General features: G+C 39.1%; 1 protein-coding gene across 1 annotated transcript in view; it reads left to right on the top strand.

The window, feature by feature from the left end:
- Positions 1-12,154, top strand: part of LOC119897919 (exostosin-1a-like) — a 39,453-nt gene extending 27,299 nt beyond the window's left edge. The window contains exons 3-11 of the mRNA XM_038711963.1: positions 405-512; positions 1,673-1,792; positions 4,373-4,505; positions 5,156-5,274; positions 6,648-6,743; positions 7,693-7,782; positions 7,962-8,122; positions 8,227-8,398; positions 9,030-12,154. Coding sequence (XP_038567891.1) covers positions 405-512; positions 1,673-1,792; positions 4,373-4,505; positions 5,156-5,274; positions 6,648-6,743; positions 7,693-7,782; positions 7,962-8,122; positions 8,227-8,398; positions 9,030-9,215 — 1,185 coding nt within the window. The 3' untranslated portion in view covers positions 9,216-12,154. The remainder of the gene's footprint in view (positions 1-404; positions 513-1,672; positions 1,793-4,372; positions 4,506-5,155; positions 5,275-6,647; positions 6,744-7,692; positions 7,783-7,961; positions 8,123-8,226; positions 8,399-9,029) is intronic.
- The last annotated feature ends 1,464 nt before the right edge of the window (positions 12,155-13,618 follow it).

Here is a 13,618-nt window from a genome sequence, read left to right as displayed (position 1 = left end):
CAATTTCATTAATCTCTCGGATGCAGGGGTTTAATGTTCAAGTATGTTTTGAATTGCATCTTCCTTTACACTAAACATAATGATCATTTTTATTTTTATTTTTATGAAGGCGCACTGCCTAGTCACTTTGAGTTTGCCATCAAGGTACTGCAGTGGTTCTGTAGTTAATGGAAATGTGTTGGAAGATGAGTCACCCCTATTAGTTAAATTGCCTCATTTGATAGCTTGGGAAATGGACCTTGTTACAGTGATGGTATGGGTTTGCAGAATATAAGCCATTTAGTAAAAATTTTCAGTTTCTCTTCTCTCCAATCTGACTTTATGTTATTGCCTATAGATATATAAACATTCATCTCATTAACTAACTGTGTATTATGTGTGGTGGTGTGTATTACTCCTAACAGGCAGCTTGTGTGCCGGTGATGCTGAGTAATGGCTGGGAGCTTCCCTTCTCAGAGATCATCGACTGGAATACAGCAGCTGTGATTGGGGATGAAAGGCTGCTTTTACAGGTAGAAACTTAATACAGATGTATTTTGATTTATTCAGGAAGTCTGTCAACGCTATAAGAAAAAGAAGAAAAGCTTATCTACACACAACTGTCACATTGCCAGTTCTTTTATTTCTTTTTTTAGCATGACAGCTTTTTTTGATCACAGAAGGTTTTTTATTGGGCCTGATTTTATAAGGGATGAAACGGTATGAAAATTTCAATTATAGTGACCAAAATTATCATGGTTATCAGTATTATCACAGTATTGTAAAAATGTGCCAAAAAATATTAAAATGTACTGATACACACACTGAAACGATTTTTATATTGAAAACTACAAATAGAATTGCCAGGATGACTTAACTGCTTAACGTGATATCATGTGCAGTGGACGAATAGAGTCTGCAGGCTCACAACGCACACAGCAGCAGAACAGCTAACACTAAGAGCTTCAGTTTACAAGCTGTTAGCAAGTCAATCTTCAGTCAAGTTTCCCTCAGCTCTCTCATAAAAACCAAAATACAACCAGACTTCAGAGTGACTAAAAAATCTTCCACCGTATTGACACTGACCCAAACAAACCCACGTTGCATACTGCGCATACGTGCCTGTTTCTGGGAGACTGTCGCTTAGTTCAGTTGATGCTGGATAGTATTTGCCTTGAGTTTATAGTTGCGTAGTAATCCAACCCAGTTGTCATGGTAATTAAAACATGTATGGTAATAATAACCGTCGGGAATTTTACCATGGTTTATCATTAAACCGGTAAAGGTTTCATCCCTAGATTTTATAATGGGTTGGTAACACAGAGGAAGTGTGCTTCTTATTCCAGTCTGCATGTTTGTCACCCAGCATGTGCAGAGTAATTATGTATGTGTGTTTGCCTGAATCAACATCGTTACTGTACATATTTAAGGATATTTATTTTCTTCAGCTTTCCTGGTTAAGTCCTGCTTTGTGAATTTGGACGACTTTTTGTACAGCCTACTGAATGTCTGGATCAGATTTACTGTATATGACAGCTGAGACTCACTCAATATGTTTATTGAGGCAGATCTTGTAGTTGTTCCACAGGCAGTGTATATTGTGGATTAAATGACAGTATCCAGTGTAGACTATGGGTTTTTGTTCTTTCTGGGCTAATTTAAGTATGCTAACATGTGTTCACTTCTGTCTCAGATCCCCTCAACAGTGCGCTCCATCCACCAGGACAAGATCCTTTCCCTGAGACAACAGACCCAGTTCCTATGGGAGGCTTACTTCAACTCTGTAGAGAAGATAGTACTAACCACACTGGAGGTACACACGCATACACATACACAAGTTCATGTCACTGCTGCAGTTGCAAAATTTTTCACTGGTCTGAAAACAACAAAAGAAACCAACAATACATGCTTGCACACAAGCATAAATATACAAATATGGTGTAAATCCATTGATCAATTTGGGCTGCAACTAACTATTATTTTCATTAACAATCAATTGATTGATTACTTGTTAGATCCAGAAATTTTGGTAAAATGTTGATTAGTTTTTCCAAAAGCCCAAGGCAACATCCTCAAATGTCTTTTTTTCCCCCACAACCTAAATATATTCAGTTTATTGTCATAGAGGAGGAAAGAAACTAGAAAATATTCAAATTTGATAATCTGAAATCAGAATTTGGACATTTTTACTTGTTTTCAAAACGATTCATTGATTATTAAAATAGTAACTGGCTTTGTACTCACAAGCCTGCAAGTGCAGACTGTGTTGTTGCAGACATAATACCCGCAATGAAACTGCTCCAGACTCGACTGAAAACCAAGAGGGATGATATATATTGTTAAACACTGCTGTCATGTTTTAAAGCTGTTTCTTGCCGTGGCTTGGCTATCAATCACGTCAGTAGTTTGTTCCTGTCAGATTCCATTTATCTGTATTCTTCCTGGTGTGTAGCGGGCTACCATACTGCTCTTGGGCTAGAATTACAAACAAGCAAAGATGATAGCAGGGAGGAATGAAATGTAAAAGGGAGCAAGATAGAGAAACAGACGGGATTTGTGAGGCTGGCTGTGAGTAAGAAAAGGTTTTTCACTGCACTCCAAGTCGATTTGTTCATCCCCAAATTAATCAGCCACTTTCAGCAGTGGTCAGAATGGCAGGTAGAGAAAATAAATGTGTCTGATGCTTATTTTGTAATTTTTCAGTTTAATTCAACAAACTAATTTTCAGTTGTGTTGCACGTAATCCGTAGTGCCGCCTGCACTTTATACCATTAGTTGCTGTCCTCAGATAGTGTTACAGAGGCCGTGTCCCAAGAGGTTGAAGTCAGGGCGCTAGAAAGCAGAGCTGGGATTTCTGTGTCAGCAGGGTAAATTACAGCCCCAAGAAGCTGATCTTCGATCTGTTTACACTCTTCAGTATCTTAAACGGGGTTCCAACACATACCATAGTACAAGACTGGCAAGAGGTCTGCGTTTTGGCTTCCAATTCAGTCCATTAGTGAGCTCCTGTTTGCAAGGGAATCTGGATTTTTTATTGTAAACAAGGTAAAGCTGCACCTTAAGAATCAGTTTATTACCACAATATCCTACAAAAAAGGGATTACTTTGCTCTGTAGCTGCTCCATAGCTCCTGAGAATGCTTAATATTTTATTAAGGTATCCTCTCACTGTGTGTAAGAGTCTTGTAAGAGCTTTGATGGAGTGGGAAACCTACGATGCTTTGGACCTGTAATGCTGACTCATGCGTTGTATGTGATATAGGTCTAAACAAACACACTGGTAAACTGATTATATTCTGACTTTCATACTATTTCAAACATATAACCTCATAACTTGAATGATAGACATTTTGATTACCCATTATTAAAATGCTAATTGTGATGATGCTAGTATTGTGGCTTAATGCTTGAAGTACAAGACATTTTTGGCTGTAAAATGGAAGCCGAAGGAGCTGATCAAACTCTTTTGTAACTGCTTGTGTTTCCCCCAATTCTCAGAGATGAGAGGCCAAGGGTGATTTTTATTATTCCATGCTTGCCACCCAAGCCAAGCCAGATTAATGAAATGAGATGAAAGTCTTGTCAATTTTAATCGAGTTTGTTTCTTCTTTAGATGGACATTATATCTAGGTCCAAAAGAAATTAAAGTGAATTCATTTGCATTATCGTCACCAAACTTGTTTTCAGCTCATGCAACTTGCAAAGCAGCTGCTGCTTTTTTGCCTTAGGTTGTATGCAGACTTGCCTTACATAGCGAGATTCAGCTGCTTGAAAAGAACACACATTACACCTGTGACAGTCTAAGAGGAAAGCTGTATTTTATATATTTGTTTCCTCATTCATTTCATTTCAGGAATTAAATGTTTCTCCTCTTAGAAAGATATTTGGGTATTATATACTTTTGGCTTTCCGATTAATACTTGAGTTAGTTACTGTTAGTAATATTCCATATTCAGTGGTCAGTGATAGCAGTAATCCAACAGACTAATAAACACCTATAATTCTATATATAAAAAATATCAAGGTGTTCAAAACTGATTCTCTGCAACCAAAAATAAGCTGTCCATGAAAACTAAATAAAAAGGATAATTGAATAATAGGATATGAATCTGTTATTTATGAGAAGATGACAGCATAATTAAAACTACCTGTTTGTAGTCTGCAGGTTTTCTCTTTTATTTGAAGTGACTCGTTATTGCAGTTGTTAATTTGAGAAGTGCCAGAGGATGTCTGTCTGCACTCAGCATATAAGGCTGGCTTCATTATTTTTTGTCACACAAGAACAAGGAATATTGTGGGCATTTGATTAATATTTACCAATTGCAATCAGTTGGCCACTTTACAGAAAGAATGAATTTGGATCTCCTCCTCCTCCTCCTCCCTTATTTATGCAGATCATCCAGGATCGGGTACTGCAGCACACCTCAAGGAGTAACCTCATGTGGAACAGTCTGCCTGGAGGCCTGTTCACCCTGCCTCAGTACTCTACATACCTGGGAGACTTCCCCTTCTACCACGCTAAGCTGGGTCAGTAGATCATTCATGCACATGCTAAAAACCACATTAACGGCACACCCTAAAGAGTGATTGATTTTCATTTACGACACAGCACAGGAACAGCTGGTGGTGGCAGCTGTTGAATACTAGTAAACGAATATGTGAATCAGTGACAAGGTTTGCAGCATATTTTTATTAATTCATGATTTGTCACAGAGAAGCTCACCAATTAGACCTGCCATGTTGTATTTGTGCTTGGTTAATTAGCTGGATATGCGGCTTGTTGTTGACATTGGGATTTGGTTAACTGGCACCTTTTTTCCTTTACAGGCCTAATTAGACCTTTTCAGTTACACAGTATGCCAAGTAAACAGCTTGAAGTAAACAAGCACAAACTAAGAAATGTTCAAAGCTGTCAAAGAGGTGTTACTCAAATTCTGTTTTGTGCAATTCATGACAGTAAAGATAGTTATGGCAGTATTGGCCAAAACTATGCTGATACTACTTATAGAACATATAACTGTAAGATTAGTGCAGTTCCATGGTCAAGTGATGGTACTACATACCTAGTACTACATACCTACGGTGTGTGAGTGAACGTGGTTTCAGGAGATCATTCTCGTGACGGATTTGAATTGCTTCTTTTCTTCTTACCTTTGATGTGTCCTGGCTGTTTTCAGGTGTTAAGCCATTCTCCAAGTTTACAGCGATCATCCATGTGGTGACCCCGCTGGTGTCCCAGTCCCAGCCAGTCATGAAGCTGCTTTTGGCTGTTGCCAAATCCCAGTACTGTGCTCAGGTATTTCAAAAACCCAACACACAGATTGACCCAATCCTCAGAAGTTAATACCATATGCTGATGTGAGAAGATGATCCATGCAACTACAATATCATGGAGCAAATTATTCGAATTATAAAAATGTTTAAAAAATTAAAAAACTGTTTTTAAATTCAGTGAAACAAAAAGCCAACTAGGCAATGCTGCTTTGGTGGGGAAAGGTCTGTTGGTCTCTATGCTGTTGTCACTTCTCAGGTTTATCACATCACTAAGGTGCCGGTGTTGGCTTGAAACTGCTTTTTAACTTCAGTATTTTATTCATGCTGGAGATGAAGGGAGGATGTCTAAATAATTTCCAAACCTTCCTGCCACAGCAGATACACCCTAACACTCCTCTCTCTACAGATACTAGTATAGTAATACGACTTGTGCACACTGTAGGAAATATAAGAAAGCGTTACCTGAGGAACCATTAATCGAATGCTTTTCAGCTGTCACACATCAAAATTGCACATAACTAAGTAAAAGGTGAATTCTTATGTCTCAGGTATATTGGATGGAACAGTGGTTTTCATGTGTAAATCCTGTATTTTTTTCAATGGATACTGTTCTGTGTTACCCATTATTCAGGCATTTTGCAAATTTATTACAAATGTGTTTTCCTTGATTAAATAACTGTATGGCTTGCATGAAAGTGTCAGCACATTTAGCCCCTGTCTACACGAACACGGGTATTTTCATAACTGTGACTTTCTACGCGGTTCGGCCATTCGTACACACGGAAACGCAGTATCAGGTCACTGAAACTAAACATTTTTGAAAACCTCTGCCAGCGTGAGGATTTTCAGAAACACCGGTTGGAGTGTTTTCATGTGGACAGTAAAACCGGGGGTTTTGCCTTGCGACGTCAGACGTCACGTTATCCACTGCCTGCTTTGTTTATAGTTTTATCCGGCTCTGGTTGGCCAACGTGGCTTTACGGTTAGGGTCATTTCGCCGGCAGATGGTTTGGCATGCTCTTGAAAGCGCTTGATAGCGTGTGTTTGCGTTTTCATGTGGACGGAAATTTTTTTTTTAACGAAGGAGGAAAAACTCTGGTTATAAAAATACCTGTGTCTGTGTGGACTAGGCCTTAGTTTTAGCATTTACAGTGATACCTAATGTTGCTGTCACTTAATGTAGGTGATGTGACAGTTTGGAAAATAGATCTGCAGGAGCATGAGGAGGTTGGTGTCTTCCACATAAATCGGGAGTTAATTAAAAAGTAGGGCTTTGAATTGAAACAACACTGGATTGTGGGTATTTGATCTGTACATACATGGGTATGCTGATGAATATGAACATGCTGTTTTCAGAATGATGACTAAGCTTTACCTGTTTCCCCACATGTGCAGGTGATAGTTCTGTGGAATTGTGACAAGCCTCTTCCTGCCAAGCACCGCTGGCCTGCCACTTCAGTCCCTGTCATTGTTATAGAAGGCGAAAGAAAGGTAAAAAAACAACAACCTCAGTCCCTTACAATTCTCATTAGGCAATGTTACTGCAGCTTTTTCACATTCGGCACTGGTGGCCTTTAATTTATTTAATATATCTTTAAATAAGCTTTAATTTTATACCAACAACCCTCCTACCTTAATATGGATGACTGCTCAGCTAAACCTACTGTATACTGTTTATTGAATATAGTTTAAAAGCATGCTGATGAGGTCCCAAACATATTACAAGTAGACAAAGGACATAAAGGACTTGAATTTTAAGCACAGTTAAAAAATCAACAGCATTTGCCAGCTATAAAAGAAGTTTGTCAATACTGTAAATTAATTTTCAAAGCATCATGAGAACTAGTTTCCGAAAAGCTGCAGAATTATTTAATATGTCAGGGATGTGACTGGTAGGAGCTCGGCAGGGATCCTAAGTCAACATATGTCCTTTTTCATCTTGTGTTTGTTAGTTAGCCTAGGCCCTGTAGGTTTACTGGAAATGTGGCTAACAAGGTCATTGCTGTCAGGGACAGGAACCCTCACATTAAATGTTGATAAATAACTGGCATTTTATATCAGTGTGCGCATCTTACTAAAATTGGAAACCACTTTATAAGCACTTGTTATACAGAGTTATTTGCATAGGTACATGCCAAAATGCAGAGGTTGCAAGGCTCATCAGGGAGGGAAACGCACTCAGCTGCTTGTATATTTCTATCTACATCAGTGAAATATAGTATTTCACTGATGTGCTGATTGCTGACATAACATGCTGTTATGCGTGTTATGTCAGCTTGTATATTTGTCTGGCTCTGCTGTTAACGTGGCAATATGAAACAACTCAGTAGCACAAACGGATAGGAAGAAACTGGTAGTGCTGCTTGGGCCCTGTTTATCTGCCGATTGTTGTTGTTGAGCTGCATGGTAAAACTATTCACTCTCGTGTGTTCCATGCCAGGAGATAAGCAGTCGTTTTCTGCCCTACGACACCATCCCCACCGATGCTGTACTCAGTCTGGATGAGGACACCGTGCTCTCCACCACAGAGGTAAGACTACCAGGAAACTACAGCAAACACTTATAGGATATATTTTTATTCAAGAGTACTTGCTGCAGAAGTTTTTGTTAATAGTTATATAATCACTATTATGCATCTTTTGGATACAGTTTTAGGGAAATGTCTGCTCCTAGTTCCTAGGCCTCATGCCTCCCCACCCTCTTGCACAGGTGGACTTTGCCTTCACAGTGTGGCAGAGTTTTCCAGACCGCATTGTTGGCTACCCAGCCCGCAGCCACTTCTGGGACAGTAACAAGGAGCGGTGGGGCTACACCTCCAAGTGGACCAACGACTACTCCATGGTGCTGACCGGGGCTGCCATCTATCACAAGTACTGACACGCTACTGATTTCTACCCCTCTCTTTTATATTTTACTCCTCTCCATTTAGTTCAGTACTAACACACTTAACTCTCTCTTTCATGCCCCCCCTTAGATACTACCACTATTTGTACACCACCTACCTTCCAGCCAGTCTGAAGACCATGGTTGACCAAATGTCAAACTGCGAGGACATTCTGATGAATTTTCTGGTGTCCTCTGTCTCTAAACTACCACCCATTAAGGTCACCCAGAAGAAACAATACAAGGAGACCATGATGGGACAGGTGAGGTGGAACATTTATCCTGTAAAGTTCACGTTATTTTAAGATTAGATTATTGAGCACATAGTGTCGGAAGTTTACTCTTTACAACAGCTCACACATAACAGATAAGAAAATACACATTAAATAAAAATAGAATAGAAAAATACAAGATACAATATAAATAGAATAATAAGAGTTATATGTTCATGATAACATTTCACAGGTCGCAGCAGGAGACAGTAGCACAGTGTAGAAATAAATGTAATTGCAGAGGGCAAAATATACACAGCAGTATAACATTATAGTTTAGATTTTATGCCTGAAGGTACTTTGTTGGAGATTTTTGTTGATTTGTACAGTATATTATTATAAAGGGGCAATACCCATGTAGAGGCAGATGCCTTTAGACGCATAGTGCTTATTAAACCCTCATAGTGTTAAAACAGAACATCAGTCATTAGTAAATTTGAATTAAGAATTGTTTTCTTGCAAAATGGCCTTCAGTAAGACAATACTCATGAATAATTACAATAGGCTTTGAAAGGTCAGAGTAATCTGCGATGCATTATTCATTGTGTCGTTCTCTCTCTCTTCTTTGTACTGCCTGTATCTTCCCCCCCCCCCCCCCCCTATCACCACCTCCCACCTCCAGAGCTCACGGGCATCTCGCTGGGCTGACCCGGACCATTTTGCCCAGCGTCAGACCTGCATGAACAAGTTTGCCAGCTGGTTTGGCACCATGCCCCTGGTCCATTCTCAGATGAGGCTGGACCCAGTGCTGTTCAAAGACCAGGTGTCCATACTGCGGAAGAAGTACAGGGACATCGAGAGGCTATAACCTTCCAGAGCCCCTTCCCCTTCTCTCTGGACACAACAAAGACAGAGCGAGGGGGGGTGGACACGTAGAGAGACGCAAGGCCTTTCCATGACTGCATGGATGGATCGACTGGGAACAAGGGGAGAAGAGGAAAAGGAACTAGAACAGATGTGGAGGACGCCACATACATTGGTCTCCTTTGTTTCTCCTTTCTACCCTTTCTCTTATGTGTAATGGGTTAATGCTGAGCACACAGACCACACTACATAAACTATGACTACCACCAACTGAAGGACACCTGAGGACTTTAAAACCGCTAGACTTTGAACTGAAGTTGTCAAAGTCATGGAGCTTGGAAATCATAGCTTGCTGCTTCAGTGTCCAAACAGCGGCAAACTACTCCCAACTCCAACCCGCTCAAAAAGAGTGTTCTACTCTGTACAGGTTACTGAAAGATTTTTTGCTGACAGAATATTGTTTGATAATTATGACTATGAAGAGGATAACACTATTTTGGATTGTGTTTGGCTATTTTTTTTATACAGTGAATGAATGGCCAGCTCTACTCTCTCTGTATTGTCTTAATTCAAACCAATAGCAGGGTGGGTGAAGAGAGGAATGATGAGCCCTTCGACCACAGAACTGAGTTATGATCATTAATCTGATATTCACAGTGCCTCAAATTTATCCAATGGCGCAAGATCTCTCTGCTTTGTAGTTGTTTTTTTTATGATTTTCTTTATAATTGAGGGGTTAATGGATCTTGTAAATTCTTCAGGTCAGCATTCACATGTAGTCCTCGATGAAGTATAATGAAAATTGATTTTTAATTGACAAATTACAGTAAATTATCATTATGTGTCATTCTGAACATGTCTTCTTGCTAAAACTACAACAGTCTTACGCAACTAGCTAAATTTTACTAAATTTGCTATGTGAGAATACATATCCACAGGAACTAATAAGAAATGCAGACAAAATTCAATGGACTTCTCTATTTTCTCTTTAGTAAGAAGTCTTCTTCATGCCTCTTTTTTCATTCGTAAAGACTTATATGACAAGCTAGAATTGGTACTTGAATATCTGCTGGCCTGAAGAACAATAGAGAATCATAAGAGATGCCTTGGTTAAGGGAGACGGTGCTTGCCAATTGAGCCAACCACTGGTCTGTTTTGAAACAGTAACCGCTGTGAAGACTAGGGAATGGATCTTTTTGGGCTTAGTTAGCAAGGGATATTTATATACGGTTATTGTCTCTATGCCATAGACCCAATTTCATTTTGTCCAGTGACAAGTTTGGCACCAGCCCAAGCTCGGCTAAAACTGCTTTTAGCTAGGAGCATTGGTGCAGTCAGAGTTGGCTTCATGCTAAATAGACAACTGTATTTTTCCCATTGCAATGAACAAATATTCTCACATGTCAATTGTGTGTGTTACTTTTAAAAGGCGTAGGGAAGAAATAAGCATATTTTGGGGAGATGTGCTTTAAGAAGTCAGTATATTTGCTGAATACCACTTTGTATCTGATAATCACAGATTTAAACAGCCATTCATCTCTGAGTCATTCAAACTGGCAGTGTGCTTTCGTGCTTGGGCCACGTTCAAGAGTCCAAATGTAAAACCAGGATGTTCAAGTATGTTAATATAATTCATTATGTCTCAAACAACACCTTGATCAGTTTCTGTATGTTAGTCTTCTCCATCTGAGACACCTCATTTGCTGCAAATCTGTACATTGAAAGCCAAGTGTCGGTGTAAGATGAAATTGGGTTTTTGGGGATCAGTAGGCTAATAGACAAATTGAAATATTCATTTCTAAATGTTTGGTTCCATTAAAAGAATCGCTTCATTTTATTTCTGCCCTGATATGTCATATCAGGTTATCTGAAAATGTTAATGAATCTGGAATATGTACCTGTGTTTGTAAATAACTGCACCACATCATCAACTATCTGTCCATGGAGTATCCCTGTAAAGCCAGCCTTTCTATAGAAACCTAACCACACCTGCCCTGACAATGATAAATTATCATTTTGGTAAGCTTCACTGTTCTGTACCCTTCACCCCAATATGTGCCATTAGATCAAATATGGTTTTGTTTTTATATTTTTTCATCTGATATGAAGAATGCCATGCATTCCCGTGTTTATTTGGTTCATTAAACATATTTGCTGTCTGTATAAGAAAGTAAAGGAGGTAAAGAGTGTATGTATATGAGCAGAGATTCAATGCTGCATGGTATTTTTCACTTTTGAGAATGTGCTATCAGCTTGACAGCAAACAGTCCTAGTATCCTATTAAACACAGTGCTATCAAGACAACAAGTGAATATGGTCGTAAACAGAATCACATTTCAGAAATGAACTTGGTGCAATATTTAGGATGACATTTTCTCTGTTTTCGTCTCTTTTCTTCCTTCCTTATGTTTCAGAGGGCAGGGGGGTTATATTGATGTGCCTTCAGAAGAAATACACTTTTTCCCCATCTGCCTTGTGCAAGAGATGGATCCCTGTTTTGATTTCATAGGTAATTTTTGTTTTCTTTATCAATACCCAGTAACACATAATGGCTCCCTAAATTATTTTGTTTAACACTGGATGCTACTAAGACTTATCACCATACATCTGATACTGACATTCATGCCTTTTACTGTTTTTTATTTTTTCTTATACTGCCTTGTATTATTATACTTAAGATGGCCCAATAAAGAGCCACTCTTCCAGGTTATCACAAGTATAATAATACATGTAACACACACAATTCTCACATACGCAGTATTTATAAGACAGGATTTAGCCTCGACTGAATCTCTGCCTGCTTCCTTCACTCTCCTCCGTAACTGCAAACTTAATTTTATAGAGATTAAAATGGAAAGATAGAGGAAGAATCAAAATTTTGTAAAAGAATTTTATAAAAACAAAACAAAAAAATCAATAAATGAAATGTTTGATATAAATTGACTGTCTTTGTGTGTGTGTTTTTTGTCTGATCACTGAAATATCCTTTCAAAATGTCTTGGTATGTCATTACATATTTAAAATCTACATACATTAGTTCCTTTTTCCCCTTGTCACCTTGTCATCCCTCTTCCACTCTGACCTGCTGGCAACCCACTTTCTGGCTTCCCAAACATATTTAGCATGTCGGGTTTATGCGCTGCGCCCACTGAGGGAGAGCCAAACTAAATAATACCTTTAGCTTCCTCCTTGTGCGTGTGTGAACCTCATCCTATGCCAAGAAACTGCTGTGTTTACATAAATCTGTGTCAGGATGATTGGTTTAGACACGCTGCATAAATAACAGCATCTATCCAGGATGATCCCATGGTGCATGAGAGCTGCCAACTCAGCTGGAGCAACAGCTACAGGAAAGATTTCAACCCCCAAAACGCACACACAGGCACCGAACTGGGCAAAACTCTTAAAGCAAAAAGATGTGCAGTGTGTGTGTAAGAGCTGGACTGGAGCCTACACAGGATAAATTATCTTCTGACACGCCAAAAGGAAAACCATTTGGACAGTCACACTCAGACCACATCCACTCTGTAAGATGTGAGAGACCCAGATGTGTAGATGCTTTGTTTCATGGAGTGAGTGGGAATAAGGGATTTTCGATAAAGCAAGGAGTGAAACCTTGCTGCACTTCAATGCCTCATTTTAATGGTATGCGAATCAGTTCAGCATCTCTTAATCCCGCTGATGAGATGTGTATCTGCGGTGGAGATGGATCTCAGCATGCGTGTAGTCGGGGTTCTTCCCTACTGTTAGATAATGTTAAATACTGTGACTCAAGGCCAAGTTTGACAAATGGCCTTCGGTTGCTGTCAGCTTTCCACCAGATGTTACTGCAGCCTGTTTCAAATGAAAGAGATTCTCTTCTGTTGCGTTTGGTCTCACTGATTTCTATGGATTTGTAGTCTTGTTGCCTTGGTGTGTGAGTAGTGATGTCATCATGGTGGCGTCTCTGTTTGATTTCACTTTATTTTGAACATTGCAGCTAGAAACACGTCATTGTTTTTGTCACCAGATGTTCCCCTATGTCCCTGGAACTGTATTTAGGAGAATAAATGTCTTTCTTCTCTGTTACAACTCCTTACTGCTAGTGTTAATGTATCGTGAGGATTATCATGGGGATAAGATTGATTAATATCTGAGAATATATACCAATAAATACCAAAGAACTAAGGATAAAAGGTAAAAAAAAATATAACTTGAAGGCAGAATTTGAAGACTGCATTTGCAGTGACAGTACAACTGAATGTCATACAGCGCCTCAAAGAAAAGCAGTTTGGTTACAGAAGAGTAGAAGGGGCTCCCTGTGGCGACATAATTGAATACATTAAGATTAGGCACATTATAGCGCTATTAGGCGGAAAGAATTCATTTCACAGGATTAAAGAAATCTAGTTCTTCAATCAGCATTTG

Source organism: Micropterus salmoides, unplaced genomic scaffold, assembly GCF_014851395.1.
Source record: "Micropterus salmoides isolate LMB-PRFRI ecotype aquatic unplaced genomic scaffold, ASM1485139v1 Ms_hic_scaffold_11, whole genome shotgun sequence".
Taxonomy (NCBI): Eukaryota; Metazoa; Chordata; class Actinopteri; order Centrarchiformes; family Centrarchidae; genus Micropterus; species Micropterus salmoides.
Note: the sequence above shows the minus strand (reverse complement) of the source record. Positions and strands in the feature narration are given on the sequence as shown.